This window comes from Lynx rufus, unplaced genomic scaffold (assembly GCF_022079265.1).
Source record: "Lynx rufus isolate CCGP_SWC_20201006 ecotype Redwood Valley unplaced genomic scaffold, mLynRuf1.p SCAF_38, whole genome shotgun sequence".
In the NCBI taxonomy this organism is placed as follows: Eukaryota; Metazoa; Chordata; class Mammalia; order Carnivora; family Felidae; genus Lynx; species Lynx rufus.
Window position 1 is genome coordinate 1,867,398 of NW_025814854.1, and position 27,198 is coordinate 1,894,595.

The 27,198-nt window shown below is 39.9% G+C and overlaps 1 protein-coding gene across 2 annotated transcripts; it reads left to right on the top strand.

Moving 5' to 3' along the window:
• Nucleotides 1-3,313: 3,313 nt before the first annotated feature.
• HAUS3 (HAUS augmin like complex subunit 3) lies at nucleotides 3,314-26,634 on the top strand. 2 transcript variants are annotated; one of them, XM_047094203.1, is made up of 6 exons: nucleotides 3,314-3,368; nucleotides 4,200-4,434; nucleotides 4,832-5,878; nucleotides 7,043-7,482; nucleotides 9,278-9,506; nucleotides 21,462-21,794. In XM_047094203.1, the coding sequence occupies exons 3-6, from the start codon at nucleotides 4,970-4,972 to the stop codon at nucleotides 21,693-21,695; spliced, it is 1,812 nt and encodes a 603-aa protein (XP_046950159.1). In that variant the 5' UTR covers nucleotides 3,314-3,368; nucleotides 4,200-4,434; nucleotides 4,832-4,969; the 3' UTR covers nucleotides 21,696-21,794. The 2 variants fall into 2 exon arrangements, 1 of the variants encoding a protein (XP_046950159.1); XR_006964818.1 differs by lacking the exons at nucleotides 3,314-3,368; nucleotides 4,200-4,434 and adding an exon at nucleotides 26,204-26,634 and having other exon boundaries at nucleotides 4,445-5,878; nucleotides 21,462-23,710.
• Nucleotides 26,635-27,198: the final 564 nt, after the last annotated feature.

Genomic DNA, 27,198 nt, shown 5'->3' on the forward strand with positions numbered 1-27,198 from the left:
TGAAGAATGGAGTCCCATTACTACTGAAAACTACATCTAGGAACACATGATCTTTAGCATCAGACTGCAGCTTAAACATATATAAAAACAGGGGCGCCTGGGTGGCGCAGTCGGTTAAGCGTCCGACTTCAGCCAGGTCACGATCTCGCGGTCCGGGAGTTCGAGCCCCGCGTCAGGCTCTGGGCTGATGGCTCAGAGCCTGGAGCCTGTTTCCCTCTGTGTCTCCCTCTCTCTCTCTGCCCCTCCCCCGTTCATGCTCTGTCTCTCTCTGTCCCAAAAATAAATAAACGTTGAAAAAAAATTAAAAAAAAACATATATAAAAACATATTGTCCAAAACTTAAAATACTTAAAAAAAAATTTTTTTTTAATGTTTATTTCTGAGAGAGCAGGGGAGGGGCAGAGAGAGAGTGGGGGACAGAGAATCTGAGGCAGGTTCCATGCTGACAGCAGACAGCCTGACGCGGGGCTCGAACTCACGAACCATGAGATCATGACCTGAGCCAAAGTCGGACACTTAACTGACTGAGTCACCAGGCTCCCCTAAGAAATTTTTAAAGTTTATTAACTTTGAAAGAGAGAGAGAGAGTACACGTGTGTGCACACATGCGTGTCCAAGTGGGAGAAAGGCAAAGAGAGAGACGATCTTAGGTAGGGTCCACGGTCAACACGGAGCCCCATTCGGTCAGCATGGAACCCTATTTGGGGCTCCATCTCATGGGATCACGACCTGAGTGGAAATCAAGAGTCTGATGCTCAACCGACTGGACCACCCGGGCGTCCCCTAAAATACTTTTTAGTATCAGCAGGAGAAAAAGATTCCTACAGGAAGGAGAAAAGGAGACACAGCCGGCGGTGAACCCCCCTGCTGCTTGCAGTTGTGTGTCGAGGCTGCTTAGTCCCCTGTGCTGCCCCCCCACCCCGTTTCCTTGGGGAAGCCTCCTTCAGGGGTTCCCTTCATCTTCTGACTCTGCAAGGGCCCCACTAAAACCCCAAATGAGTTTTATTGGAGGAAAGAAACTTTGTCTTGGAAATAAGTGTAATACACTTGCTTTCCTGAATCCCAAATGCAGCCTCAAATGCAGAAGTGCCCCTAGAAAGTCATGTTTTTAAGAGCTTCCTGAGTGCATAATTAAACCTGATGTGTGCGTGGTTTGTATTCTGGGAGCTGATAACATTGTGATTTCTACTGTATATTTTTACGGCTTTTTTTTTTTGGCCCCATAAACATCTTTCAAACAAATAACTATGGACAGCAATTCAAAATCATATGGAGAATTTGTGGCCCAGGAATTGACCCAGGAGTCACGAGGAAAAATGGGCTTCTAGAACAGCTTCACAGGCCTCATCTCCAGTCCCTCACCCTCCTGTCCCTTGGAGCATCTTTCAAAAACGCAGTCCCTTGGGGCGCCTGGGTGCCTCAGCCAGTTAAGTGTCCGACTTCAGCTCACAGTGGGTGGGTTGGAGCCCCGCATCCCCTCTGTGCTGACAGCTCTGAGCCTGGAGCCTTCTTCAGATTCTGTCTCTCCTTCTCTCTCTGCCCCTCCCCTGCTGGTGCTCTGTCTGTCTGTCTCTCTCTCAAAAATAAATAAACATTAAAAAAAAAAAGTCCCTTTTCTTTTTTCTCCTCTTTTCTCCTCTGAGTTCCTCCTCACAGTCTATAAACATCCCAAGTTCCTCTCATCTTGAAACAAAACAAACCCAAACCCTCCCCCACCCTACCCTACATTCCCACCCCCTCATCTCGTGTCCTTCTGCTCCTCTCCCTCCCTCAATCTTTGCCTCCTCAGCAAAATGTCCTGAAGGCCCTGTCTGCACAGCCTCCACTTCCTCCCTCCAAGCCTCTCAGCTTCTGTTCAGGGGGACCCCTCCCCCGCCCCCTCCATGAGTTCCCATCCCCGCCCCTCCCCCCCCAACCCCCGGGGTCGGTGGCAAAGGGAGTCCTCCTGGTCCAGGGTCTCTAACCCTGTCCTCCGACTCACCAACTCGACTGTCTCCTCCCTAGTCCAGCCTCACCTTGTTTCAGGCGGGGTACCAATCTGTGAACTTTCTTCCCCTGTAATATCTGCTTTTGAGATCATTTTAGCCTTTACTGTCTTTTGGAAGAGGAAAAGTAAAAAGTGAAACAAATGAAGGATTCATAAGCAGTATCTTCAACTCTGCCCCTCCCCCGCTCATGCTCTGTCTCTCAAAAATAAACATTAACATTTTTTTTGAAAAAAAAAAAAAGTATCTTCAACCCGAGATTAATTCATGGTATGTCTTAGACCATTCTTTTTTCTCCCCTTAAAAATATTAAAAGTTATCCAGAAAGACTTCTGCCCTTCTACTGTCCCACTAGCCTAGGACATCTCTAACCAACCACGTTCGGGTCACCTGATGCGGGGGCTGGAGGGAGTACTACGTAGTCACTACTTTTAGACGTTCATCTGTGGAAGACTAGTAAGAGAGAGGCGCGTGAACGCTGCCAGGCCCCAACAGTAACCCCGCAGGTCCGCCCGCATCGGCAGGGGTGCGCGGACCCTGCAGTGTTCCGCCAGCTCTATCGCTCAGAGACGACCCACGTCCTGCGTCTCGCACCCTCCTTGGAAAGTGTTCCGTCTAGACTTAACTACGTCTTTGACACATATCCACTCCATGCAGATATTTTCAACCTTTTAAAAGATCTGTTTTGAAAACGGGATCGTGGAGGAGGTCTGCTTCTGCTTAGTGGTCAGGTGAGGGCTTGGGGGATGCGTGCTTCGCAAAACAACGTTCAACGCAAAAGCCCGTAAAGCGAGTAAGGACAGCGGAGCCTAAAGACTCGCCAGACGCTGCTCCTCCACTCCCCCGACCGACTTCTGCAGGCGGCGCGCGCCCCGGAACCCGGCCTGGCGGCCCGGGCCCCGCGCCGGCGAGCTCCGGACCGCAACCAGGCTTTCCGGGAAAACGCCTCTATAGACGATGGGGCGCTGGGGTCCGGCAAAATAGACCCGAAAGGTGGCCTCAGCCATGGAGTCCGCCGCGGTGAAAACGCACCACCGTAGAAAGCCGGGCGCAGCGGGACCAGGCCGGCCCGCACCCAAGACCCTCCTCTACTCCATCCACACGCCTCCCCGGCCCCGCCCCCGAGGCGGAGAGCCAATCAGCTCGCTCCCTACCGGTGGACGCCAGGCCGTGACGGCGGGCCGGCACTCCGCTAGGCTCTGCCGCAAAGTCCCTCCCAGCCAGGCCCGCCTCTTCCGATGCCACGCCTGCCCAGACGGTCACGCCCCCCGGTCCGGCTTCTGCCGGGTGTGCGCGCGCGCGCCGTGGCAGAGCTCCCGTGAGGCAGTGCGGGCGCGGAGCGCGGCGGCGGGCTTCTGAGGGGCGCGAGCGGAGCTTCCAGAGGTGAATGGCCCCGGCCTCACTGTTCTGGGCGTCGCGGGGCGTGGGGCTGTGGGAGCGGCGCCGATCCCACAGCTGCCTCTTCTTTACAGGCACCCCTGGGAATTCTCTTCAGGCGCGCAAGTAGCTGTCAGCGCGACGCAGTCGCGGTCCGCAGGGCGCGGGTGCGAGGGCAAGGGCTGAGGGGTGAGGGCGGGGAGCGTGAGTGGAAGCGGGAAGTGGGCGTGGGTGGAGAGTGCGGCGCCGGTGAGAGTGAGGGGGCCTCCGGGTGGGGGCGGGGCTCCGGGGCGGGGCTCTGGCGGGAGAGCGAGGGCGGGTGGGGCCGAGGGCGGGAGGGCGTGGCCTCAGGCGGGAGGGGGCGGGGCTCAGGCGGGAGCGTGGTCCCTGGCAGGTGCAAGACTGTTGGGACGTGGGAGGTCGTTCCGGAACGCCACCAGCCGGCCGCGTGGGTCTGGGGTTTGTGCAGTTTGCCTTTCACGCCAATTCGGTGGCTTTTGTGGTTGGGTATTTTATTGACGTGCATCCGTGTCGTGACTGAATTACACAGAAAACAAAAGCGGAGGCTTTTTCGCACGTGTTACGCAGATCATTAATCCGTGCGGCTCGTCTCCGTCCCCGAGAAGTTCTTTTGGTGAAGTCAGCGGGGTGGTTCGGTGGCGCGTTTGTGGCAAAGTAGCAAATGCCGAAAGCATTTTTACTTCATGTCCGCCTAGTTCTTTGGTGCTTCTGATCTGAAATTTGAGGGCACTTGGTTTTGGCGTTTTGGTGGGGTTTTTGCCGTAGGTGTTGTTTGTTTTTTTTTTTTTTAAGCCTAATTGGGATATGTTGTATTAGTTTTAGGTGTGCACCATGATGACCACATTTCTGTGCACTGCGAAATGGTTGCCGCATTAAGTCCTTTTACCACCCGCCACCCTACAAAGTTACATTTGTTTTTCTGTTGATGAGCACTTTTAAGGTCAGTTTGAGGGTGGTTCTTAAATCTTAAGCCTGATTTTCTCTGCACTGGGTTCATCGTGACTGGGCATTGATTCTTGTGTGAATGGCGGGTGCTGATTCAGTCGTCGAGGTAAATATTTTGTTGACTCTTCCTCAAGGACATTATCGTATTTATTTCTGTTTGCTTAGAAAAAGCAGGAAAAGAGGCTGCTTAGCCACAGGCTGGCTTGGACTTGTTTAGATATATTTATTTTGAATTCAAAACTGAACTCATGCGATATGATGTATCTTTGGAAAAAATAAGATTTTCTTGATAATTAGGTTTTCATTATTTTTTCGGTGTTCTAAGTAATACCCTAGTTGTTTATTTTCTCTTTATCTCTGTCAAACATTTCAGCTACAACTACCTCAGGTTCGATGCTTCCCTCCCACATATCTGTGGTATTTATCTATACTGTTCTTTTACAAATAGAGTTGTCTTATTAGTTGTCTTATTTGTGGTCTAATGTTTGTTTTTCCCCCCCCAGGAGAAGTCATAGATTCTAAAAAAATTTTGTCCTTCTTCTGAACTTAACATAAATTTAGTTTGTTTGTATTTGGGTTTATCTTCTAAATATCCACACCATAAACCCATATCAGTTACAAAAAAGTTGTGCAGTTAAACCATGAGTTGTGGAAAAGAGTTTGTGGAAACATTAAAAAAAATTGATTATCCCAAAGCTGATAGTCTTAATGGGGAAGATTTTGACTGGTTGTTTGAGACTGTTGAAGATGAAGCATTTTTGAAGTGGTTTTGTGGGAATGTGAATGAACAGAATGTATTGTCCAAAGAAGAATTGGAAGCTTTTAGCATTCTTCAAAAATCAGGCAAGCCCATCCTAGAAGGAGCAGCACTGGATGAAGTTCTTAAAACCTGTAAAACTTCTGATTTGAAAACCTCTACCCTGGATGACAAAGAGCTAGAGAAATTGGAAGTTGAAGTTCAAGCTCTGCAGAAATTGAAGAACCTAAAAATTCAGCGACGTAATAAATGCCAGTTGATGGCTTCGGTAACAAGCCACAAATCTCTGAGGTTAAGTGCTAAAGAAGAAGAAGCCACTAAAAGGCTGAAGCAGAGTCAAGGAATTCTAAATGCGATGAACACCAAGATAAATAATGAACTTCAAGGTCTTACTGATGGCGTTGCTAAATTGATGATGTTTTTCAGACATTCTAATTTGGATCAAGGGGCAAATCCACTGGTGTTTTTATCTCAGTTTTCCTTGGAAAAATATCTAAGCCAAGAAGAGCAAAGCACAGCAGCATTAACTTTGTATACCAAAAAACAGTTCTTTCAAGGTATACATGAAGTAGTTGAAAGTTCAAATGAAGAAAATTTTCAACTTTTAGATATACAAGCACCATCTATTTGTGATAATCAAGAAATCCTTGAGGAGAGACGGCTGGAGATGGTTAGGCTGCAGCTAGCATACATTTGTGCTCAACATGAGTTAATTCACTTGAAAGCAAGTAATTTGAGCATGAAGTCAAGTATACAGTGGGCAGAGGAGAATCTTCATAGCCTCACTAGCAAGGTAAACATGAGAAATGAGACTAGTGTCATATTGTAATTGTTAGTAATGGAGGGTATGTTAGTATTTTAGAAAGGGAGATAAAATAAATACATTTTTTAATTTTCTGTTTGTTCAGTGCTTAGTTTGATGTGTCATTGTTTCTTTTCTTTTTTTTTTTTTTTTAACGTTTATTTATTTTTGAGAGAGAAAATGTGACCAGGGGAGGGGCAGAGAGAGAGGGGTACAGAGGATCGGAAGCAGGCTCTGTGCTGACAGCAGGTAGCCCAACATGGGGCTTCAACTCCCAAATCATGAGATCATGACCTGAGTCAAAGTCAGAGGCTTAACCAACTAAGCCACCCAGGTGTCCCAATGTGTCAGCATTTCATACAAGTAGATCTTCATATTAGTAAAAGGCAGGAACAGATTATAATGCAATCACATTAACTAATTTTCAGCAAAAGTACTTTTTCTGAATTTGAAATTTGTGTGGGTTCGGATTCAGAGAACACTGAAATTCCTTTTTATTTTTCTGTATGTGTGTTCTGCCTTGTCTGCTCCTTGTTTGGTGCTAATGAAGTCAGGGATGCAGTTCAGTGGACTGAAACGCTGACTTTTTGTTGAGAATGTACAGGTGTAGTGCACATATCTGTACTCTTGGAAAGCTTGCTTTCTGGGTAATGTAACCACTAGATAATTGCGTGAAAACAGGACTGAAACTGAATACCAGTACCAAGTTACTTTCTGTAACTGCCATAAACTTCGGAATAACATCTGGAGTTCTGTCACTCTTTGCAAGGGTTAAAATCAGGTGACAGACTAGAAGAATAGCTACTGGGATTATTTTAGTTTTAAGAAAAACCTAAATAGCGTACATTTGCTTTCAGTGAGTAGTGTGGTAATTAATGATTTTTTTTTAAGTAAGACAAACATGAAAAGCTCTCTGTTTTGGTAGCCATTACTGTACATATGTGGTAGTAATAGCATTAAAATTTAGTGATTTACCTTTGGCTTAGTCCACACTTTTCCTTTTTTTAAACTGTGATTTTGGCTTTTGTTAGTATGAAATTAGTTTTTATTAGTGAGCATGTTAATCTGCTAATCTAAAAGGGACAGTAAAAAGAATTTTAAAATGATTTCAACTTCATACTGACTGGTTTAAATGCGATTGTTTTCTCTGTGTAGGCTCTTGGCAAAGATAATTTGGATGCTAAAATTTCTAGCTTGAACAGTGAGATTCTGAAACTTGAAGAACAAATCACTTATATAAAAGATAAAAGCTTGCCTGCTGTGGTAAAAGAGAATGCCCAGTTATTGAATATGCCAGTTGTAAAGGGAGATTTTGATCTACAGATTGCTAAACAAGACTATTATACAGCAAGACAAGAGTTAGTTTTAAATCAGTTGATAAAGCAAAAGGCATCATTTGAACTTCTACAGTTATCATATGAAATTGAATTGAGAAAGCATTGGGACATACATCGTCAACTTGAAAATTTGGTTCAAGAACTTAGTCAAAGTAATGCGATGCTCCGCCAGCGATTAGAAATGCTGACAGACCCGTCAGTATGTCAGCAGATAAATCCAAGGAATACCATTGATACCAAGGACTATTCTACTCATAGGTATGCTTCTGTATTTCTTCAGTAATTCTTTTTGTTGTAAAATACCATAGAGAGTTTTAACTAAGCTGTGGAAGTTTAAAACATTTTTTCTTTCTGTTCTGGCTGTCTGTTCTCTTCCTTCATTCTTGTATGTGACTCTTTTCCTTTTGAATATTTTGCTCCCTTTTCCATTCTTGTTCAATCTGGAAGCAGCTGTGTTAGAGCTGGGGTGGGTGGGCTGGAGGAGTGAATGTATACAAGGTCATATGCACCTTTAAGCACCATTGTTTAGATGCCTTATTTGAGGTTGGGGCAGAGTTTAACTACAGGGAGTTTGAGTACAGCTTGGGGTGTAGTAGGTTTTGCTAGGTAGAGAATTGATTGCATTTGGAGGTGTCAGTAGAGAGAGAAGACTGACTTCATTTCCGTGTCTAGTCAGGTGAATCGGCAAAAAGGAATGCTAGCTCCCAACCTTTTTTGGATGTCTAGGCAATTGATGGTATAGGGATACTAAAATTGGAGGGCTAAAGTAGTTAAAGGCCTCAAAAGTCTGGATCCTACTCCTAATTTTTCTCTAGGACTAGGGGAAAGTGATCTAATCCTTTTGTTTTCTTATTAATCAGATGATGGGCATGGAAAGGGCTGCTCCATTGCAGTTTCAGAGGGTGGCATTGACATGAGCTAAGAATGCTTCCCCCCTTAAATTGTGTAGTCACATCCCACAAGAAAAAAATTGGCAGCCTTGGACTTGAACCAGTTTTATGAGGTCTGTTGCAACTTGCTAAAATAATAAAATAATTTTAAAAATCTGTGTTTTTTAAATTTTTTTTTTTTCAACGTTTATTTATTTTTGGGACAGAGAGAGACAGAGCATGAACGGGGGAGGGGCAGAGAGAAAAGGAGACACAGAATCGGAAACAGGCTCCAGGCTCCGAGCCATCAGCCCAGAGCCTGACGCGGGGCTCGAACTCACAGACCGCGAGATCGTGACCTGGCTGAAGTCGGACGCTTAACCGACTGCGCCACCCAGGCGCCCCAAAATCTGTGTTTTTTAATTTGAAGAAAAAGAGCAAACCCTTTTTGTCAGAAATGTGTAGAAAGTGCTACCTCACATTTTTCCATCTGTTCCAAAGGATTTTTCTGCTATTAATGTTTGAAGTGTTAAATGGCCTCATGGTCCATTAGGAATTTAATTCGACAATTAAACATGTAGAAGACTGGAGTAGCCAGTTTACTATTTCTGTAGTTCTTTATTCACTTTATTTTACATTTTATATTTTTAACTTTCCGCTTTTAAACCCACCACCATCCTATAAAAATAGGTATGTGATGTGAAAGTTAAGTCTCAGAGGTTGACTTGACCTGGGTCTGAAAAGACGGCCACAACTCCAACCTAGGTCTTCTGTTTCAAGTTCCTTGTTATTTCCACTACATCATAGTTGTATTCTGTGGAAGAGATGTTTTCTTGGGAGGTATTTCTGAAACATGCTTTGTTTGAAGTAGGCTAATGACAGTTAAAAGTCAAGAAGTATTTTATATTTAAAACTTGGGAGATGAGAAAATGGGAATCAGATGTAGTAATTACAATATGTATTTCTGTAGTAAGATGGTATTTTAGCTGGAATGTTTTCGGTTGGTTGATGTAGCAGCAGATAGGTTAATTTTTTTTCCAGGTTAATATTTTTAAGTTGTTACTTATCCCCAAAGATGCTCAATATAGTGGATTATAATTTTGAAGACTGTATTGAGAATTTTTATATAGTGATATATAAGACTGATTGAGAATTTTTCTTATAACTTTATTTTTACATTTTAGGCTTTATCAACTTTTAGAAGGAGAGAATAAGAAAAAAGAATTGTTTATAACCCATGGAAACCTGGAGGAGGTGGCTGAGAAATTAAAACAGGATGTTTCTTTAGTACAAGATCAGTTGGCAGTATCTACTCGAGAACATTCTTTCTTTCTGTCCAAACTGAATAATGATGTGGACGAGCTTTGTGATACTTTGTATCAAGGAGGAAATCAGCTTTTGCTTAGTGACCAGGTGGGTACATGCCATAGTAACTGAAGATGCTGTAAAAATTGTTTGTTGTAAAAGATACTGAAGAAAGAGTTAACATGAGGAAAATATTACCCCAAATTCTATTGCCCTAATATAAAATTTATTATTTTATATCCTAGCTTTAGTCACACATAAATAATATTTTTCAGATGGTTTTGATTGATGTACATAGAATTTTAAAAACTTACAAAATATTTTAGCCATAAAAGGATATGTAATGTTTTTTTTTTTTTTTAAATTTTTTTTTTTCAACGTTTATTTATTTTTGGGACAGAGAGAGACAGAGCATGAACGGGGGAGGGGCAGAGAGAGAGGGAGACACAGAATCGGAAACAGGTTCCAGGCTCTGAGCCGTCAGCACAGAGCCCGACGTGGGGCTCGAACTCACGGACCGCGAGATCGTGACCTGGCTGAAGTCGGACGCTTAACCGACTGCGCCACCCAGGCACCCCGGATATGTAATGTTTATACTAAGTATTTAAAGAAAAAAAAACTACCCCTGTTATTATTTCACCTGTCTTATTAGCAAATAGAGAATTATTATATTTGAAGTCCTCTGTGATGGCATGCTTCTCCAAGTAGCATTTCCCTTTCTTCATCAAGGAGAACTACTTCGCTTGATTTTATCATTTGCTTGCTTTTTTGTGTACTTCTATTACACATAGATATTCCTAGACAGTATATTGTTTAGTTTTGTATGTTTTTGAAATTTACGTATGGGGTGTAATTATGTTATGTATACTCTTTAGTAACTTCTTGAGTAATATTAAGATTTTGACCTTCTTCCATGTTGACATATGTAAAGTTTTCTCTTTCATGTAGTTAGTGTTCCATTATATGAAATTCCACAGTTATGTGTTACGTTGACAGACATTTCAGTTATTTCCAGTTTTTGCTATTGTAGGTTATACTGCTGTGGACAGTCTGGTCATATGTCTCACAGCTGTGCGCGTGTACACACATGTGCACACTCAGCAGTGGAGTTGCTGTATCACGGGTTCAGATTCAGCGTACGTCAAATTGTTTTCCAGAGTGGTTGTACCATATTACATGGGTTCAAAGAGATGATATTGATCCACATCCTTTTCCTCACATAGCACTATCTGATTTGTAAATTCTCTTAATCGGTGCATCCCATATAGGTCGTAATTTGCATTTCCCTAATTATTAAGGAGGTTGAGGCCTCTTTTAGTTATTTACTGGCTATTCATCTTTTCCTGAGAATTCTGTGTTCATCTCCTTTGTCCATTTTTTTTAAATGTTTATTTTTGAAATAGAGTATGAGTAGAGGAAGGGAGAGAGAGAGGGGGACAGAAGATCCAAAGCGGGCTCCGTGCTGGTAGCAGTGAGCCCGAAGAGGGGCTCAGACTCACAAACCGTGAGATCGTGACCTGAGCCGAAGTCAGATGCTCAACCGACTGAGCCACCCGCTGCCCCTTTCGGGTTGTTTTTTTTTTTTAAATCACTTGTAGGAGTTTATATATTTCAAGTGCCAATCCTTTTTCTGTTACATGTGTTATATGTATTCACTTCCTATTTGTGGCTTGTCTTTTTTACTTTGTTTTTTGCTTTTTTTTTTTAGCATTTTAATTTTTATGTATTTTTATTTTATTTTATTTTTATTACTCTTTGGTTTGCCATTTTTTATATTTTGTTTTTCATATCTTGTTAAGGTTTGCTCTTAACATCATAATGATAGTCCTTTTTACTTTACCTTATAGTACTCACTTTTAGTTCTCCACCAGGAGTTTATTTTTATGTATGATTATGAGGTAGAGTTCTAATTTTATTAGTTCTTTTTTTCTTCTATAAACAAATTGTCCCATCACCATATTGAGGCATACAATAAAAATAAAATCACTCTTTCTGGTGAAGGGAGCCTCTTATCATTATGAAATAAATGATCCTTAAGTGCTTTTTGCCTTCATGTTTCTTTTGTTAGATACTGTGGGCCCGACCAGTTCTGAACCTTAAACTGGGTTAAGTCTAAGAGTCTTTGGAGGATCCAGGTGATTTCTGTCTGGGCTGTAATTCTATCCAGGGGCTCTTCCACTTCTGGACCATTCTGATCTTAAGATTGTTGGTGTCCTGGGCACCTGTGTAGTTCAGTCAGTTAAGTGTCTCACTTTGACTCGGGTCACCATTTCATAGTTCATGAGTTTGAGCCCTGTGTCGGGCTCTGTGCTGACAGGTCAGGGCTTGGAGCCTGCTTCGGATTCTGTGTCTCCCTCTCTCTGCCCCTCCCCTGCTCGTGCTCTGTCTCTCTCCATCTCTCAAAAATAAACATTAAAAAAAAAGATTATTGGTGTCCTGTGATCCTTGGCTTATCATGAAGAGGGTCTCCCATTTGACTTCCTACTTTCTGTGGACCTTGGACTTCAATTTTTCTCTCACTCATCTTGTGAGTCTCAAGAATCATAGGTTCTAGTTTTCTAAGATTGGCGGTTGTCCTAGGTAAAGCTGCCGCTGGGCTGTCTTACCAGTCTGGGGTGTTTTATGGACTTCTAGTTCCTTTTAACGTCTTGTTATCTCTTCATTGCTTTTACGAAGTTTTTGTTTTGCTTGACTTTTAAAAATATTTCCTTTAGCCTTTTACATTTTTTTCTTATGGGAGGATTGATTTGAATAACCTACCTTTCCTTGAACAGGAATGCTTGTGATTATTTTTTTAAATAATTTTTTTATTGTGAAATATACAAAATGTAAAATTTACAGTTTTAACCATTTTTAAGTGTACAATTCAGCAACATTAAGTACAAAAATACATTCACATATTGTGCAACCATGACCACTATACATTTCCAGAACTTTTTCATCATCTCAAATAGAAACTCTGTACCCATTAAACAATAACTTTAGCCCCTTCTTCCTTAGCCTGTGGTAACTTCTGTTCCACTTTCTGTCTCCATGAATTTGCCTACTCTGTTACCTGATGTAAGTGAAATCATATGTATGATTTCATGTGAAATAATTTGTATGATTACTGTTTTATTTATTATTATTTTTAATTTGTTTTATTTTATTCATTATTTATTTTATTTTATTATTTATTTACTTATTACTGTTTTGTCCGTATTGTAGCATATGTTAGAATTTTACTACTTTTCATGGCTGAGTAATATCCCATTGAATGTATATAGTACATTCTGTTTATCTGTTGATGGTCACGTGGGTTGCTTCCACCCTTTGGCTGTTGTGAATCATGCTGCTGTGAACATTGTGTATAGATATCTGAGTCCCTGCTTTCGTTTCTTTGGGGTGTATACCTAGAAGTTGGATTGCTGGATCATGTAGCAATTTTGTGTTTAACTTTGTGAAGAACTGCCTAACTTTTGCCTAGTAACTGTACCATTTTTAAAAATCATTTATTATTATTTTTTAATTTACATCCAAGTTAGTTAGCATATAGTGCAATGATGATTTCAGGAGTAGATTCCTTAATGCCCCTTACCCATTTAGCCCATCCCCCCTCCCATAGCCCCTCCAGCAACCCTTTGTTCTCTATATTTAAGAGTCTCTTATGTTTTGTCCCCCTCCCTGTTTTTACATTATTTTTACTTCCCTTCCCTTATGTTTATCGGTTTTGTATCTTAAATTCCTCATATGAGTGAAGTCATGTGATGTTTGTCTTTCTCTGACCAATTTCGGTTAGCATAATACCTTCTAGTTCCATCCACGTAGTTGCAAATGGCAAGATTTCATTCTTTTTGATTGTCGAGTAATACTCGATTGTATATATATGCCACATCTTCTTTATCCATTCATCCATTGACGGACATTTGGGATCTTTCCATACTTTGCCTATTGTCAGTAGCGCTGCTATAAACGTTGGAGTGCATGTGTCCCTTTGAAACAGCATACCTGTATCCCTTGGATAAATACCTAGTAGTGCAACTGCTGGGTCGTAGGGTAGTTCTATTTTTAATTTTTTGAGGAACCTCCATACTGTTTTCCAGAGTAGCTGCACCAGTTTGCATTCCCACCGGCAGTGCAAAAGAGATCCTCTTTCTCTGCATCCTTGCCAACATCTGTTGTTGCCTGAGTTATTAATGTTAGCCATTCTGACAGGTGTGAGGTGGTATCTCATTGTGGCTTTGATTTGTAGTTCCCTGGTGATGGGTGATGTTGAGCGTCTTTTCATGTGTCTGTTGGCCATCTGGATGTCTTTGGAGAAGTGTCTGTTCATGTCTTTGGCCCATTTCTTCACTGGGTTATTTGTTTTTTGGGTGTTGTGTTTCATAAGTTGTTTATAGATTTTGGATACTAACCCTTTATCTGGTACGTCGTTTGCAAATATCTTCTCACATTCTGTTGGTTGCTTTTTAGTTTTGCTGATTGTTTCCTTCGCTGTGCAGAAGCTTTTTATCTTGATGAGGTCCCAACAGTTCATTTTTGCTTTTGTTTCCCTTCTTTGGAGATGTGAGATGTGTTGAGTAAGAAGTTGATGGGCGCCTGGGTGGCGCAGTCGGTTAAACTTCCGACTTCAGCCAGGTCACGATATCGCGGTCCGTGAGTTCGAGCCCCGCGTTAGGCTCTGGGCTGATGGCTCAGAGCCTGGAGCCTGTTTCTGATTCTGTGTCTCCCTCTCTCTCTGCCCCTCCCCCGTGCATGCTCTGTCTCTCTCTGTCCCAAAAATAAATAAATGTTGAAAAAAAAAAATTTTAGAAGTTGCTGCGGCCGAGGTCAAAGAGGTTTTTGCCTGCTTTCTCCTTGAGGATTTTGATGGCTTCTTGTCTTACATTTAGGTCTTTCATCCATTTTGAGTTTATTTTTGCGTATGGTGTAAGAAAGTGGCCCAAGTCCATTTTTCTGCATGTCGGTGTCCAGTTTTCCTAACACCATTTACTGAAGAGACTGTCTTTATCCTATTGGATGTTCTTTCTTGCTTTGTCAGGGATTAGTTGGCCATACGTTTGTGGGTCCATTTCTGGGTTCTCTATTCTGTTCCATTAATCTGTCTGTCTTTGTGTCAGTACCATACTGTCTTGATGATTACAGCTTTGTAATACAGCTTGAAGTCCAGGATTGTGATGCCTCCAGCTTTGGTTTTCTTCTTCAAGATGGCTTTGACTATTCAGAGTCTTTTCTGGTTCCATACAAATTTTAGGATTGTTTGTTTTAGCTTTGTGAAGAATGCTGGTGTTATTTTGATAGGTATTACATTGAATATGTGGATTGCTTTGGGTAGTGTCATTTTAGCAATTTTGTTCTTCCTATCCAACAGCATGAAATATTTTTCCATTTTTTTGTGTCTCCAATTTCTTTCATAAGCTTTCTATAGTTTTCGATTTTTTTTACCTCTTTGGTTAGATTTATTCCTAGGTATTTTATGGTTTTTGGTGCAATTAATTGTAGATGGGATCAATTCCTTGATTTCTCTTTCTGTTGCTTCATTATTGGTGTATAGGAATGCAACCGATTTCTGTGTATTGATTTTATATCCTGCGACTTTGCTGAATTCACAGATCAGTTCTAGCAATTTTTTGGTGGAACGTTTTGGGTTTTCCATATAGAGTATCATGTCATCTGTGAAGAGTGAAAGTTTGACCTCCTCCTGGCCGCTTTGGATGCTTTTTATTTCTTTGTGTTGATTGATTGCTGAGGCTAAGACTTCAAATATTATGTTGAATAACAGTGGCGAGAGTAGACATCCCTGTCTTGTTCCTGACCTTAGGGGGAAAGCTCTCAGTTTTTCCCCATTGAGGATGATGTTAGCATTGGGTCTTTCATATATGGCTTTTATGATCTCAAGGTATGATCCTTCTGTCTCTACTTTCTTGAGGGTTTTTATCAAGAAAGGATGCTGTATTTTGTCAAATGCTTTCTCTGCATCTATTGAGAAGATCATTTGGTTCTTGTCCTTTCTTTTATTGATGTGATGTATCACATTGATTGTTTTGCGAATGTTGAACCAGCCCTGCATCCCAGGTATAAATCCCACTTGGTCGTGGTGAATAATTTTTTTAATGTGTTGTTGGATCTGGTTGGCTAGTATTTTGTTGAGGATTTTTGCATCCATGTTCATCAGGGAAATTGGTCTATAGTTCTCCTTTTTAGTGGGGTCTTTGTCTGGTTTTGGAATCAAGGTAATGCCGGCTTCATAGAAAGAGTTTGGAAGTTTTCCTTCCATTTCTGGTTTTTGGAAGAGCTTCAAGACAATAAGTGTTAACTCTTCTTTAAATATTTGGTAGAATTCTTCTGGAAAGCCATCTGGCCCTGGACTCTTGTTTTTTGGGAGATTTTTGATTACTAATTTGATTTCTTTACTGTTCAAGTTTTCTATTTTTTCCTGTTTCAGTTTTGGTAGTTTATGTTTCTAGGAATTTGTCCATTTCTTCCAGATTGCCCATTTTATTGGTGTATAATTGCTCATAATATTCTCTTATTATTGTTTGTATTTCTGTTGTGTTCGTTGTGATCTCTTCTCTTTCATTCTTGATTTTATTTATTTGGGTCCTTTCCTTTTTCTTTTTGATCAAACTGGCTAGGGCTTTATCAATGTTGTTAATTCTTTCAAAGAACCAGCTTCTGGTTTCATTGATCTGTTCTACTGTTTTTTTGGTTTCGATAGCATTGATTTCTGCTCTAATCTTTATTATTTCTTGTCTTCTGCTGGTTTTGGGTTTTATTTGCTGTTCGTTTTACAGCTCATTAAGATGTAAGGTTAGGTTGTGTATCTGAGATCTTTCTTCCTTCTTTAGGAAGGCCTGGATTGCTATATACTTTCTATATACTTTCTTCTTACGACCACCTTTGCTTCATCCCAGAGGTTTTGGGCTGTGGTGTTATCATTTTTATTGGCTTCCATGTACTTTTTAATTTCCTCTTTAATTTCTTGGTTATCCCATTCATTCTTTAGTAGGATGGTCTTTAGTCTCCAAGTATTTATTATCTTTCCACATTTTTTCTTGTGGTTCATTTCGAGTTTCATAGCTTTGTGGTTTGAAAATATGCACAGTATGATCTTGATCTTTTTGTACTTGTTGAGTGATGATTTGTGTCCCAGTATGTGATCTGTTCTGGAGAACATTCCACGTGCACTGGAGAAGAATGTGTATTCTGCTGCTTTAGGATGAAATGTTCTAAATATATCTGTTAAGTCCATCCGGTCCAGTGTGTCATTCAAAGCCATTGTTTCCTTGTTGATTTAGTAACTGTACCATTTTATATTCTCACCAGCAGTGCACAGGGTTCCAGTTTCTCCATGTCCTCACCTACACTTATTTTCCTTTTTTAAAAAATATATAGGGGTGCCTGGGTGACTCAGTCGGTTGAGTGCCTGGCTCTTGATCTTGGTTCAGGTCATAATCTCATGGTTGCATGAGTTTGAGCCCCACGTTGGGCTCTGTGCTGGCAGTGTGGAGCCTGCCTGGGGTTCTCTCTCTCCTCTCTTTCCTCTCTCTCTTCTCTCTGTCTCTACCCCTCCCCTGCTCATACTGTGTCCTCCCTCAAATAAAAAAAAATTTTTAAAAATGTATATAATAGTCATCCTAATATGTGTGAAGTGATAACTGTGATTATTACTGATTTCGTCTTTTAGTTGTATTAATTTAGTAAAAACCTCCTATGATGGTAGATTTGAAAATTTGTTGTAGTTCTCGCAGTGTTTTCTTTATATTTGAGTCTATTTTATAAGTTACATTTGACCCTTGACCAACATGGGTTTGAACTGCATGGGTCCACTTATATTCAAATTTTCTTCAATAAATAAATACAGTGTAGTACTGTAAATGTATTTTTTCATGATTTTCTTAATCACATTTTTTTCTAGCTTACTGTATTGTAAGATTATAGTATATAATACACATAATGTACAAAATATATGTTAATCAGCTGTATGTCAACAGTAGGCTCTCAGTAGTTAAGTTTTGGGGGAATCCAGATTTATATGCGAATTTTTGACTGTACGGGGAGTCAGTGCCCTAAACCCCCCTGCAATATTCAAGGGTCAACTGTATTGCCAAGTTTAAAATTGTGACGAATTATTATCATGATGGATTTGAATTGCAGTGAATTGAACCATTTAGTATTTACATAATTACTTTCTCTATTCTTATGTGCTTCCTGACTTAATTTTGGTTTGATATTAATTTTTCTATGCCATCTTTCTTTTGGTTAGTATTTTCAAAATATATACTTTTCACCTTTCTTTACACATCTTTTTATTCCTTTTTACTTAGCATTATGAAATAAACATTTTCACTCTGAATAATTTTCTTAATTTTTAATGTTACAGTAATTTCTGCAATCAATCCACTGTTGTTGAATATTTTTTGGTAGTCTTCATTTTTTTAATTTTGTTTGCTCTTGAATGACATCATGTATATCTTGTGTATATAGTTTTTTGTTGTTGGATACTTTTCATTTGGATGAATTCTTGGAAATAGGATTATTGGCTTTCTTAGGTATATACATTTTTTTGCGGGGGAGGGGGGGACCTTTGATGCTGCCATATTGCTTTTCTGAGGAGTCGCACCTGTTTTTCATGCCACCAGCACTATTTAAATGTCTGCTAGACACCATTGATCATAAGGTACACCATCATTTTATGAATTGCTGAAAAAGAAAAACTTTCTGTTAACTGACACAATACTTTTTTATTTTGAATTTTTATTGAATACTTTCTAGAAGATATCTTCTAGGTGCAGGTAGACATGGATTTTTATCATATCACTTTTTTCTTTTTAATGTCATATCACTCTTGAATATACATGTTAGAAGGAAAAAATAAGCCAATTAAAATGTTTAGGGTATTTCAAAGCTTTACACTTGACGTGCAGTTCTTCTATGTTATTTTTGTTTTTTCAATTTATTTATTAGAGAGAGAGCAGGGAGGGGCAGAGAGAGAGGAAGACAAAGAATCCCAAGCAGGCTTCCCACTGTCCGTGTAGAGACTGATGCGGGGCTCAAACTCATGAACTGTGAAATCATGACCTTAGCCAAAGTCAGACGCTTAACCGACTAAGTGCCCTTTCTATGTTATTTTTTGGCTCAAAGTTGTTGTCTTTATTTTTCTACACTATACATTAAGAATGTTGGTGATAGCAAAAAACCGTAATAACCCAATTAAAAAATGGGCTGAAGACTTGAATAGAGATTTCTCCGAAGAAGATGTACAAAGGGCCAGCAGGTATATGGATAGTGCTCAGTGTCACTCATCATCAGGGAAATGCAAATCAAAACCACAACGAACGGGAGTGCCTGGGTGGCTCAGTCGGTTAAGCGTCCAACTTCGGCTCAGGTCATGATCTCACGATGTTCATAGGTTCATGGGTTCGAGCCCCACCCCATATCAGGCTCTGTGTTGACAGCTCAGAGCCTGGAGCCTGCTTTGGATTCTGTGTCTCCCTCCCTCTCTGCCTCTCCCCGTTCGTGTGTGCACTCGCTCTCTCTCTCTCTCAAAAATAAACATTAAAAAAAAAAAACCCACAATGAACGATTACCTTACACCTGTTAGAATGACTAGTATCAAAAAGTGTTGGCGAATGCTGAGAAATTGGAACCCTTGTACACTGTTACTAGGAGTGCAAACTGGTGCAGCTGCTGTGGAAAACACTATGGAGGTTCCTCAAAAACTTAATGATCCATATGATCCAGTAATTCCACTTCTGAGTATTGAAACAGAATTGAAATCGGGATCTGGAAGAAGCACTTACACATTCATTGTAGCACTATTCATAATAGCCAGGTATGGAAACAACTTAAATGTCTATCTGTGGAGGAATGGATAAAGAGAATGTGGTATGTACGTACAAGGTATTATTTAGCCTTAATAAAAAGAAATCCCGTGGGGCGCCTGACGTCGAGTGTCCAGCTTCGGCTCAGGTCATGATTTCACAGCTTGTGGGTTCGAACCCCACGTCGGGCTCTGTGCTGACGGCTCAGAGCCTGGAGCCTGCTTTGGATTCTGTGTCTCCCTCTCTCTCTGGCCCTAACCCACTCACATTCTGTCTCTGTCTCAAAAACATTAATTTTTTTTGAAAAATAAATACATAGAAATCCCGTAATATGTAACAACATGGATGAACTTGGAGGAAATTATGCTAAGTGAAATAAACCAGTCACAAGGACAAGTAATGTATGATTCCACTCACAAAGATATCTAAAATAGTCAAACTCATAGAGGCAGGGAGTAGAATGGTGGTTACCAGGGATTGGAGAGGGTAAATGAGTTATTAATCAGCAGATAAAAAGTTTCAGTTAAGTAAGATATATAAGTTTTGGAGATAATGCTGTGCAGCATTGTGCCTGAGTTAACAATACTGCATTATACTCTTAAAAATCTGTGAAGAGGGGAGATCTCATGTTAAGTGTTCTCATCACAGTAAAAAACTTTTTTTCCTGAATGTTGGTGATAGAGTGTTTCTTATGAGTGGTTAATAGTAATCACAAGATGCTCTGAATTTTAAAATGATACGGATGTCAGATATCTTTTTTTATTTTTATTTTTATTTTTTTTAATTTTTTTTAACGTTTATTTATTTTTGAGACAGAGAGAGACAGAGCATGAACAGGGGAGGGGCAGAGAGAGAGGGAGACACAGAATCTGAAACAGGCTCCAGGCTCTGAGCTGTCAGCACAAAGCCCGACGCGGGGCTCGAACTCACAGACTGCGAGATCATGACCTGAGCCAAAGTCAGATGCCCAACCGACCAAGCCACCCAGGCGCCCCGGATGTCAGATATCTTAAAATGTGAAAGGTTTCATTCTAGAATCACTAAAGTATGATGATTTCACTTCACTATAATCTTACTGTCATTTAATGTTTTTCCTTAACCCAGTGAAATCTAAAAATGCCACGCATACAAATTTTAACTTGCATTTTTGTTGTTAATCAAGGTGGATATTTTTCAGTGTTGTAGGAATATTATTTTAGTAATTGTTAAGATCTTTCATATTGAAATTAAAGGTGAGATTATAGTTTCTCATTCAAGTTTACCAAGTTTTTCCTCAAAGGGAGACCATGTAATGTAGATATTACTTGATTTTGTTAAAATGTAATTGAAAAAGTACTGCTCTCTGGAACTGGCATTTATGACATGTGTTAAGCAGTCATTCTTGAACTTGTTTATAAGAATCACCGGGGAGCCTGTTAGAGTTTGAGTAATGCAGTGTGGAGTGAGGTGTAGGAATCTGTATTTGTCACAGGCACCCCAGGTGATTACCATGCTCATGGACCGTGTTGAGAAGGTGCAGAAGATTGAGACAGAGCTGTGGATTTTCTCTTTGGGGATACTGGCTGGAAATTTCTAGAGGTAGAATACTTGATTAGAAAGCCATGGAAACTTGTTAATAAATAGTTTTTAATTTTAGGAGGTGAGGCATTTCAGTGTATTAAATGTGAAGGGTCTGGCATGTCTAGGTTCTTGAGCAGGAGAACTACATGGTAAATCTGGATTGTTGAATGTTACATGTAATTCTGTCTTTAACAATGTGAAAAGAGAAAAATGGAGGTTTTGTTGAGATGATTCTTTTTTATTGGTAATTGCTTCATTTCAAGGCTTTCTCAGTACCTCTTTTCTTTAGCGTAGACTGAGATTAGGCTAAAAAAGGTTTGATCAGTTAAGTGGATTGTTAACTTCATGAAAGAGTGATGTTCATTCTTATACCTGTAGTCTCTAAAACAGTACTTGGCATGTAGTAGGCAGTTAGTAATATTTGTTGAGTGTATGAATATGCATAACAGTTTACATGTCAAGTACTCTTCAGGGAGTAACAGTTTGTTCTGAATCTCTTAGTTATCTGTCCAAAGTTGTTGCAGTTGAGTCTAACATAGAATTTGTATTAAACCTACTATGGATTTTTAATTGAGGTTTGTCATTAAAATCGTGTGAATAACTGTATCGGATTCTTTCCATGTAAATTACATTTTAAGTTTTTATAATTGCTATTACAAATAGAGCTTTTGTATTAAAAGCATTTTTATTTTTCATTTAGGAGTTAACAGAGCAGTTTCATCAAGTTGAATCCCAGCTGAATAAGTTGAATCATCTTCTTACTGATGTTCTTGCTGATGTGAAGACAAAAAGAAAAATTTTGGCATCTAATAAACTGCATCGAATGGAAAGAGAATTATATGTATATTTTTTAAAAGACGAAGATTATCTGAAAGATATTGTGGAGAACTTAGAAAACCAGTCAAAGATTAAAGTTGTTGGTCTGGAAGATTGAAGATTATTAAAAACGGAATCTTTACTACATATGCTATGTTTTAATGTTTTCTATATTAGGGGGAAAACATAGCTAATAAACACTACTAAAATTTTAAATTTGAGGTCAATGGAACATTTCATTTAATTAATTCAAGTATTGTATCAGTTTGGTTTTTTCCCTCATATAGTATATTTATTCAAAGTACCAGTGCTTTCTATGACTTGAACATTTGCTTGGTGGGACCTAGTTCTGATAACTTTTTACTTACAGGGAAAAAGCATTATTACGTAATGCAAATATTTCTTAATAGAATTAGTTCAGTCGCTTTTACTTTTTTTTTTTTTTTTAGAAATAGAAAATTTCTACTGTGAAACATTTTAAACCTTTGTAGAACTTTGAATCAGCATTGTTAAACCCTAAGGTGTTAAACACCTTAATATGGAATAGCCAAGTACCCTCGTATTTGACTATACAGTAAAATTCTATAAAGTAAAATACTCAAACTGTATCCCCCCGTAATTCCCTGCTGTAGACTTTGAGACTCTGAATGTTCCTATTTGTTCCACAAAGAATGTTGGGTATCCATTGGCCATTGTTCATTTTAGCATCTGGGTCCTGGGGACTTAGAATTTCTGCAAGACATCTTAGTGCTTTGACTTCAGTATGACACATTATGAATGATTTTTAAATGAAATTTGAAAATGCCATAGAAGTGGCTGCTCAAAGGATGTATAGTCTATTTTACCTGTTTTTCTGGAGGGAGAATACTTAAATGTTAGATTGTATCAGTTGGGGTACAAGTGTATTATTTGGACCATTAGAAATTATTTTGAGTGGGATAAAATAATTTGAAATAGCTTATTTATCAGTCATGACATCAAGTGTTTCTTGAGTGCTTGATTTATAAGTGGCCTGTTACATACTATGTAAGCTCTGCAGAGGAAAAGGAGGATCTAGATATTCAAGGAATATTCCTTATTCAAGAATATTCCTGCTCCAGAATATATTACTTTTTAATATGGAATGCTAGTCTAAAAACTACACTTTTGTGGAATTTTTTAGCTGTAACCATCAGAAAATGGGTATGCTTAGGTGACAGATAAGCCCTCATAATTTTTATAATCTGTTGAACAAAATTATTTTGCCAATTATTATATTTGTACATTATTTAAAAATGTATATTTATTAAGTAGATCTAAATATGCTTGAAAATTTCTAACAGTCTTGTCTAAGATTTTTCTCTTAGCTCCTCATGGGTGACTTTTATTCCTTTTTTTCTTTCTCTATTCTACAGTGGAATAGAGAATTTACTTAAAATTTTTCTTTTCTCCAGTAATGTGCGAAAATATGTCACCCAGTTTCCTGGCTCATGGAACAGCACATTCTGTTTAGATTAGTGCCATGTGTGTTAGATGTATGACCAGCTACTTGATGATTTGTACTGTCCCTTCCACACCTTCGCCCACTCAGCCCAGGGGCGAGTACAGCTGAGAGGTGTGCATGGAATGATGTCAGGTTGTGTGTCTATCATAATTACCCAAGTCCATTAAAAATGTTTATGTTACTAGATTTGTACAGTTGAAGATTATAACAGCCATTTGTTTCAAACCTCAGGAAGTATATGAATAGATTGCTTGCTTCAAAATTGGTTAACTAGAAATTGTATGCTTTGTTACCTGTTTACCATAATATTCCAGTTGAGTCTCTAACCATTTTGCCTCCTTCTTGCTATTCTATTGTATCGGTAACTATGGAGATAATTGATTCCTATTTTACGTGGTCATTACAGAGAGTGATTTTTATGAATGTCTCTGTATGTAACATTTTTCAAATAACTTCTTATTTTGAAGTACAATTAATATATGGATATTATGTTTATCTTACATTTAGGATTTATGAAAATGGAAAATTATGAGGCATTTGTAGGCTTTGATCCCTGTAAGATACCGCTTTCCAGTGTTGCTCAGAAGATTATGTCTGCTGTGTACTCAGGTGACTTAGTGGAGTCTAAGCATTGGAGAGGGGTGAAAAGAGTGAGTAATTTTTATGAATCTGTCTTTAGTTACCTTAACTAAGGTTTGAAAATGAGCCAGCAGAATTATTCTAAGGAACTTTATATTGTGTAGAGAAGCTTTGCTACAAACAAATGGAGTCCTGCTCCCCTTGGTTTCCTCTCATTCAGTGATAACTGACCTGCTGCTCGCTAGACTTCACATTCTCTTAACCCTTAACCCTTTAAGATTTCTTTTCAAAATTTATTTTTGAGAGAGAGAGACAGAGCACGAGCAGGGGAGGCGCAGACACAGAATCCAAAGCAGGCTTCAGGCTCTGAGCTGTCAGCACAGAGACTGTTGCAGGGCTCAAACTCACGAACCATGAGATCGTGACCTGAGATCAAGTCAGACGCTTAACTGACTGAGCCACCAGGCGCTCCAGCCCTTAATGCTTTAAAATGTAGCACTCTCTTCCTTGTTCCAGGCATTTATGCCAAACATTTCCTGAGAATCTGCACTGGCTGTGTAAGTGACCTCAGAAGAGATGGGCTGTTTCACGGTGCCCCTGGCTTCAGCCTTAGCTCTTGGGTCATTGAACGTACATTGACATAATATTTGCTTACTATGTGTGGCAGACCAGAGGGGTGTTTTTGACAGTGTGTGTATTATGCTGCCAGAGAAATGAATAAATTCCTAGGTGGCAAAGATCGACAGATACGTGTATATGCATTTATGGCATCATATATAACAGCAGTGACATACGCTCACAAGTATGACTGAAATATTTGGAGCACCAGTTATTTTTTTTACTAGCAAAGTTGTCTTGTTTTTTAATATTTAAGTCGGCCAATTTGTTGTTTCTTTTCCACAGAGTAAGTTATATGTGAATGAGATATAATTGAGTAATTGTGATGAAATAATTGAGAGTATTGAAAAATTGTGCAAAAGCTATATATGTGCAGTTTCTCGAAGATATAGGTAGCACTTAACATTTAGATTTGTTCATATTCAGGCCTCTGTTGCTCATGAGCCTCGTTAGAGTAGAAGTCATTAATAAATGAACTGGTAAGAATTTTTGGGTATGGACTACCTACCTAGAAATTTTGATAGTGTTTTGGGGAGTGGTGGGGGGGCATATAGTAAGGATGATAAATACTTAAATATCAAAGAGCTTTCTTCTTTCTCCTGTATAGTTTCTAAAATAAAAAAGCAGTGTGTACTTGACAGGTAGAAATGTACTTCCCTTTAAAAACCGATAGGAATAAAAAATGATAGAAATAGTAAAATGTCTCTGGTAGCTTCAGTGTGAGTCTGTTGAGAAAGATTTATGGCCATCAGTCGATCTTGTGAACTCTTGTCATGTTCTTATACCCTATAAAATTCTAGTTTTCATACATTTATTGAGAGGTAGTAGGAAAAGATAAAGGTATTTTTCTGTCAAATGTTACTGGATTTGGAAAAATAGTGGAATTTTCATATGGATTCTGTATTGTCTGTTGCTACATAACACCCTTGCTACCAACTTAGCAACTTAAAACAACCCACATTTGTTATCTCCCAGTGTCTGTGGGTCAGGAGCTGGGGCACAATTTAGCTTCATCCTCTGCTGGGCTACAGTGCAGAGGTGTGAGCCGGGGCTACGGTCTCATCTGAGGCCCGAATGGGGAAGCATTTGCTTCCAGTGCACATGGTTGTTGGCAGATTCAGTTCCTTGTAGGCTTTTGGACTGAGGGCTTCGGTTGGCTGTTGGCTCTAAGACACCTTCAGTTCCCTTTCACGTGGTTCTCCTTAGGCCTAGCTTTACGTGATAGCAGCTTGCTTTTTCCCTAACTAGAGTGTCGTCATAGTTGTCGGCAGAGTAATTGGGAACATCTTGTCACCGTTGCTGTACTCTGTGGGTTAGAAGTGAGCCAGTAAGTCCCACCCACACTCAAGGGTGTGAGTACTAGGAAGGAGGGGTCTTGGGACCACCCTGGAGTTTGTCTGCCACAGAGTCTCACCAGTTTCTTATTTCGTATGGATTGGATTAAATTGGTTGCTGGTGGGTTATTGATGAATGATGCTGGACCTAAGACCTAGTTAATTCCTGGACCCTTGTCACATGCTGAGTTGTTACTGCATCTGACCCTTACCTCTTACAAGTAAAATACTGTATTCGGTGTCCCATTTCTAAAACCCATTTCATACCAAATAAGTATAAAAATTGAACTCATAAATCAGTGAGAATAACTACAAATATTTGTTACTACAAACAAGTAACACCGAACAGCATTACCATTACACGTCACTTCAGGGTCTGCATTTCTGATGTGCTACACTGAGGGATCTCGCGATACACATGCAGTAAGGGTTCGGTTACATATATCTTCTTGCTGCAAGATTGATCATTATTTAAAAACCCTTTGCTGTGAGAAACAAAATATGCAAAAACTTAAACTACAGTTTAATGAATTAATATGAAGAGGACATCCTTGTAATTGCATCTTCAAAACCTCAACATTTCCTTCTCAATTAAAACTGTCTCCTGCTCAGAGGTAACCGTCATCCTGACCGGCAGTCACCTCCACTTCCTGATGATGGGCATTTTCTCCAGAGGCTTTTTTGGCAGAGATTATGTGTACGCAACACCAGTGTGTCCTGGGGAGCAGGATCAGGCTGCATGGCTCAGTCTCCTTGCAGTCAGGTGTGACCCGGGTTCCTGTCTGCGGGACGTGTGCTCGGGTGGTGTGTGCCATTTCCAGGGTAGGCCCAAAGACATTCAACTTGCTTCCCAGCTGGCCTCTTTCCTTCCACCCAGTAGGAACCCCAAACGACTCCTTTCAAACTCTGCAAATGCTAACAGTGTCCTAGAGGATTGTGGAACGTGTTGGAAACTGCAGTCCTGGAGGGACTTCACAAAAGATGTGTAACCAGCTGAGTACACTCACTCAGAACGTGAAAGGGAAATAAACTTTATTCTTTAAGCCATTGTATTGTTGAGTCTTTTGTGACTGTAGCTGAGCTTTGTACCTTAACTCATATACCTTTTTTTTTTCCCCAGAGAGTGCACAAGTGGGGGAGGAGGGCAGAGAGAGAGAGAGAGAGAGAGAAGAGAGAGAAATATCTTAAGCAGGCTCCATGCTTAGCACGGAGCCCGATGCAGAGCTCAATTCCATGACCCTGAGATAATGACCTGAGCCGAAATCAAGAGTCAGACGTTCAACTAACAGCCACCCAGGTGCCCCAACCCATATGCATTTAAACTAGATTGAAAATTGGGTTCATCTGACTTAAATTTTCACAGTCATTTGGTGGTTCAATAATGCCGTTGAAAGTCTTTGGTAAATACTGGGGGAAGAGTTTGCAGGGTGATTTCAGGGCTGGCGGCTGACCTGCTGCTATGTGTAGGGTTATGCATATGATTAAGCATGTTTATTAGAAGATATCTCTCTTTTGTCTAAGGACCTATAGAAATCAGACACACGTTCTAGTACACATTTGTCCAAATTATTTTTCATTCTAACAGCTTAGATGTGAATGTGGTATCT